This window comes from Carcharodon carcharias, chromosome 11, assembly GCF_017639515.1.
Source record: "Carcharodon carcharias isolate sCarCar2 chromosome 11, sCarCar2.pri, whole genome shotgun sequence".
Lineage (NCBI taxonomy): Eukaryota > Metazoa > Chordata > Chondrichthyes > Lamniformes > Lamnidae > Carcharodon > Carcharodon carcharias.
The window spans coordinates 101,665,780-101,671,947 of record NC_054477.1 but is presented as its reverse complement, the minus strand read 5'-3'; the positions used below and the strand labels follow the sequence as shown (position 1 = coordinate 101,671,947).

At 37.4% G+C, this 6,168-nt stretch overlaps 1 protein-coding gene across 1 annotated transcript in view; it reads right to left on the bottom strand.

Moving 5' to 3' along the window:
• The window catches only part of ercc5 (excision repair cross-complementation group 5), a 143,528-nt gene that overhangs the window by 86,662 nt on the left and 50,698 nt on the right, over positions 1 to 6,168 (bottom strand). Inside the window, exons 9-10 of the mRNA XM_041198712.1 lie at positions 5,021 to 5,117; positions 1,937 to 2,228 (exon numbers count right to left, since the gene is read on the bottom strand). Of these exons, the coding sequence (XP_041054646.1) occupies positions 1,937 to 2,228; positions 5,021 to 5,117 (389 nt within the window). The remainder of the gene's footprint in view (positions 1 to 1,936; positions 2,229 to 5,020; positions 5,118 to 6,168) is intronic.

Genomic DNA, 6,168 nt, shown 5'->3' with positions numbered 1-6,168 from the left:
CAGGCAATGACCACCTCCAACAAGAGAGAATCCAACCTTGACCTCTCCCCCTGGTATATATGGAAGTGCCATATAATTTTACTTTCACTGTTCCAATAAGGTATCTTATGTAAGCCCTATTTTAATGAGTGATTCCTCATAGCTCTTATTCTGACAGTTACTTATTTTAACTAATCTTTTCCTGAAGGAACTGACACTGAGGCAAGGACAACCGCATGGCTATTTCCTACCTCATCCTTGGGCTTTTTGATGGTTTCCAGTGTTGCAGTGGCCAGAGCACTGTACAACTATTTTGAGTTCTCTGTAACTGTGGGTTTACATTATTCAAACATGTTAAGTGATAAGTTAACCAGTTAATCAATGTCCTTGGGTCTTTCAACATCCCCTTAATTTGCCTCCTAATTGAACTTCCGCTATGCAGGACCACGTAGTTGTTAGCAATGAACTTAATTTGCTCAAACATCCCAGGTAAACCTTGTTGAGTTCTCTTTCGTAAGATAATGATTGCCTTCTCTACAATTCTTAGCTTATTCGAATGCAAGCAGACTAGTCCCCGTCATCATGAGAACAAAGGGAAATTTCTGAACATTACATCTGTTCGAATAATTTGAGAAAACATCAACATTGTATCCAGATAACTTACAAAGCAGTCTCTGAAAGGACTGTGTAGATTAACCAAAAGGGACCTATCCTTCCCTGGAAACCTTTGCCGATCACATGGTCGTACATGGATATCATATTGATTGAAGGTCCAGCTGATATAATGCACTGTTTAGCCGTTGTAGAGAAATTTCCATTTGTTAGATAATCTCAGTAGCAGTAAGGATCAAGTCAGAAGGTTATGGTTCATAGAATATACAACAAAGAAACCAACCATTTGGCCCAACCAGTCCATGCTGGTATTTATAGTCCACTCAATACATTCTAGAACTTGAACACAATCCAGGTTTACACACTAGTGCAGTAATGGAGTAATTAATGCAAATTGTGACATCTCTATCTGCACCCCCCTCCCCCGCCACCCCACATCATCCCCCAACAATTTAAAATATTATTTCAGTCTGCCCCTTGCTGGAGGCAGAATAAGGTAACTGTCACATTTATGCTCAATAGCATAGTATCAAATGTATAAAAGAAGTTTATCCTGCAGTCCTTGAATGAAGTTCCATTCAAATGGTGAAAAAAACAGCTAAGATGGGCATTTATGTTTCTTGTTTACATGTTCTAATAAAGTATTTTATTGTAAATATGTTCCTAAACTTTACTCATGAAAGGAGTGATAACATTTTTGATAAACTGTGGCTTTTCTTTAAATTTATATTTCTAGTTAAATAGCCAATCTATAAGGCACTTTTTCTCATTATGCATTGAACTCTACTTAAAATAGTCTCCGCACTACTATATCCTCTGCGTGACCAACTATATTGCTTAATAGTGCCTTGCATAGACATCAATACACATGTTGAATAAATTAGAAGAGCACTTTATTATTTTTTAAAATGTAATCTCGAAAAAGAGATGATTCTATTTTTCTTTACAATGGTTTCTGGAACTTATTCTCTCTTTAAAAAAAGCTACTGCAAAATGGAAACTAAAAACAGGTCCTGTCTTTAACAATTCCTCAATGTGCTTACACTGGTTTTAATCCATACATTTATGCAATAGTACTATGCACAACAGACTGGCCTATGCATTATTTATTACACAATTATAACATAGGTTTTCAGCTTCACTTATTGCAACACCTTTAACATCACTGGACAAACAATTTGCATATTTTCATGCTGAGACCCATCTTATTTTTCTCAAAAGGCTTTTCACACTTTACACTTGTAATATCCAGATGTGTTCTGAATCTAAAACATGCCCGAGTTTTTATGTCCCAACTACACACTTCAAGAACATTCCACTGTACACTGTTAAATTCATTCAATACTTTCTTCATCAGTGTCACTTTCAGGAGATACACCATCTCTATAATCGTATGGACTTGAGATTTGCTTCCACTCAGATGCTTGCTGAAATCCATCACTGTTATTCTTGTCATTCATTGATGGTTCATGATGATCATTTAAAACTCTTTCCAGACCAATGGCAGAGTTGGCCTTACATTCTGATACTTTTGAATGTGTTTCGCATCTGAAATTTCCAATGTTCATCATCCAAGTGCTTAGTTTTTGCCAGTTCAATTTTTGGAATGCGATTATGCAATGCAAGTTTCCACCAACCTAATTAGAAACCACACCAAACCATAAGGCAATAATCATAGAACGATACAGAACAGGTAGTGGCCATTTGGCCCTTCAGGTCTGTGCCAGCTCTTATAAAGAGTTATGCAATTGGTCTCACTCACCTGCTCTTTCCTTCTTAGTCATGCAATTTTTTCTTTTCAAGTATTCAATTTCATTTTAAAAGTTATTATTGAATCTTCTTCCTCCACAATTTCAGGCAGTGCATTTCAGATCATAAGAATTCACTGTGTGAAATGTTTTTTCCTCATGTTAGACCATAAAACCATAAGACATAGGAGCAGAAATTAGGCCATTTGGCCCATCGAATCTGCTCCGCCATTCAGTCATGGCTGATAAGTTTCTCAACCCCATTCTCCCGCCTTCTCCCCGTAACCTTTGATCCCCTTATCAATCAAGAACCTAACTATCTCGGTCTTAAATACGCTCAATGACCTGGCCTCCACAGCCTTCTGTGGCAATGAATTCCATAGATTTACCACTGGCTAAAGAAGTTTCTCCTCATCTCTGTATGATTCAATGTTGCTTCTGGCCAATTACCTTATATCTGTCCTTAGGTTGCCAAACTTTCTGCCACTGAAAACAGTTTCTCCATACTTAGTCTATCAAAGCCCTTCAAGATTTTGAACACCTCTATCAAATTTCCACTTTATCTTCTCTGCTTGAAGAATCATAGATTGGTTTGTCTTTCCACGTAACTGAAGTCTTTCATGTCTAGTACATTCCAGTAAATCTCCTCTGCACACACTGTCAGGCCTTGATCTCCTTCCTAAAATGTTGTGCCCAGAATTGGTCACAATGTCCCATCTGGGGCTGAGCCAGTGATTTCTAAAGATTTAGCATAACTCACTTGATTTGGCACCATATGTCTTTGTTTATAAAGCCAAGAAACAATTTTTTAAAATTATCCATCACTGTGGCTTGTAAGGACAATTAAGTTAATTATATAGCTTTCACCCTGCACTAATTGTGACTAATGTTAAAGCATTCACAAAAAATTGATCCAGCAGCTTAAGGAGTTATTCAGTTCCCAAATTCAAGGTTGCAAATTATTGAAATTTGCTTGCCAAGTGAATTTTACTAAGTCACTAAAGTGTTGCACAAAACGTATCCTGGAGAGAAGCAAATGCCAACAGAGGCATAACTGCTGTTTCTTCTACTAAAGACAGGCAAATAAGACTTACGCTAGAGACAAGTGTGTGGAGGGCAAGTTCCATTGTTGGTACTCGACTATAAATCTCACACTTACAAAGAGTATTTCATGTTACCCTTTCTATTTCTCCACCTTATAAAAGTTGCTTTTTTTTCCACCATAAGTGCTCTTCCATTTGGTAAGACCGGTAAATGGGTCAAGGATTACTCAAAAACAAATGTTAGGTGGTTGATTTACTGAAATATTGTGTTGGTTTGAGTAAAGCTGACTGTGCATTTTTAATTTTTCATCTGGATTATAGTGATCATTAAAAATTTTGCATATAATTTTACTAAATATATTCATTTAAAACTAGATTCGAGCCTGACTATTCTTGTGCGTTTCCTTGCAACATAGGGACAGAGACTAAGATTTAACTTGAAAAAGAGGAAACCTCAAAATGTTGTGAAGAGAGGAAAAATGGTATTATTAAAAACCCTCTGTACGGTAGGTTGAAGCTATTAGAAGCGGAAGTTCCACAGATATTAGTCCCACACACCTTGACCTAAGTGATTCCATGATATGCATTGTGCAACTTACCTCCTTCCTATTTTATGAGATCAGCTCTTGGTTTTCAGGCAACTATTTAGTAAATTTTATTTTGCGTATGGTCTATCTTCTTATTCATTGGGGAGAAATTTCCAGTTGGCGTGCAGGGGCCGGCCCTCTACGCTGATGTGCAAAATGATGCACGGTGATGTCGGACATGCGTCCTGACATCAGTGCACGTCATTCCGACCTTTCATTCAGTGAGCACGCGCCAGATGCAGATGCACGCTCACCGAACTGTCAAAGGCCTGTTAAGGCCATTAATAAACCAATTAATGTAATTCTCAAAGCTGCCCATCTAAGCTCAAGGTTGGCGGGCAAGCGAAGAGCTCAAGCGGCCTTCGCGTTTTGCATGAAGCCTCATCCATGGGCGGGATGAGGTTTCATGAAGGTTTCATTAAATGAATTAAAAATTTTTTGACAATTCATAAACATGTCCCAGCTCATGTGACACTGTCACATGAGGGGACATGTCTGAATAATTTTATTCTTTTTTTTTTAAAAAAATCTTTAAAAGTAAACTTAATCTTCCTGAGGCAGTTCCATGCCTCAGGGAGATTTCTGCACTCAAGTGTGCGCATGTGTGAAAGAGCGCAGGCCCTGACTCTCCCCCCTCCCCCAGGCGTGCATCATGCTGGGCAGGCCTTCATTGGGCCCCCCCCTGTAAAATGGTGGTGCACAGCCGATTGCAGGTGGCGATCGGCTCCACACCCACTCCTGACCAGTCCACCCAACAGGCAGAGGATTCTGCCCATAAATCCTACATTGGCTACAGAACTCAGCTTTCCCTAAACTCTGGGCAAATTGAACCTGAATGTCTGTATCCAGCTCTTCTAGACAGTGATCCTGGAGACCAAAGATACTAATTTCACAAGATCCAACCCCCTATCTGCTGAAGTCCACCTGCTGAAGTTATGATGCATGTTAATAATCTTATAGCATGAGTACAAAACTGAGATTACATAAACATGTTATTTATCACATTACAGATATCTTTCAAAAATTGACATCCACAATCTTTCATTGATACCTTTTTGGTTTTTCTGTATTGTATACCCTTTTCGGAATTTCGAATATCGAGGTATTCAGGATTCTGAGTGTTGAGATCTGTCACTATATCTGCCCACCTAAAGTTAGAAATAAGTAATTGTATTAGTAGATGCATAATTATTACAACCCTGGATAATCTGCAGTAACTGCAAAGAAAATCTATATACTTTTTGTAAGAAACAAACCATAATTAACATTATCTCAACATAGCAACTGAAATAGTTCCACATAAAGTTTGCAATCACACGATCATCATAGATTAACAATAAAGCATAGTTTAAAATATTCAGTTAAGTAACTTTAAATTTTATTTAAATTGAATGTCCTATAAAGATAATTATACAAAAAATAGATATGCAATGGTTGCAGGCTGTTATTGGAGGATTTGGATATAATTCCTTTAGGAAAAAATGATTTGCATTTATATAACCACCTTTCCTGACATTAGGATGTCTCAAAGCACTTTACAGTCAACAAAGTACTTTTGAAGCATAGTCACTATTGTAATGTAGGAAACACAATGATTTTGGTTGAAAGTAGCATAGCTAACACATTTGCAAAGCTCCATAACTATCCTGTAGATCTGTTTATCTTTTGAGATCAGACAGCAATTTCACAAAACATCTTAGACATCTATGGTTATTATCCTCCCACAGATATTAACTTGGAGAGTTTATGACACTAAACTGTAGAACTAATTTGAAGCAGTGGACTGAACTTTCTTAAATTCAAAACTCCGTTATGTAAAAGGTCACAAAATAATCTGCTCCATGGGGTATGGTGATGTGAGATGAGGGGCAGAAAAAAAAAGATAATTGTTGCAGCAAGTTTTAAATCAGAACATTCTAAATTTTAGGGTATCTTGCAACAGTTACAGAACTGTGTGTGTGTAAAAAATTAAATTTCCCAAGAATTGTGAAATTAACTTAGTTGTCGAAATTTAGTAATGGCCATGAAAGTGAAATTTGGTGCAAGCATTTCTCGTCGTGGTGTTTTCTTGTTTGAATACTAGACCAACGGGGTGAGATTAGAACAGTCCTGTTTAGGATAAGGCAATTTTTGGCAAATATCTGCTCAGAGCTTTTAGTGATCATTGGCGTATATGTACAGTATTATCTATTCCTGCAA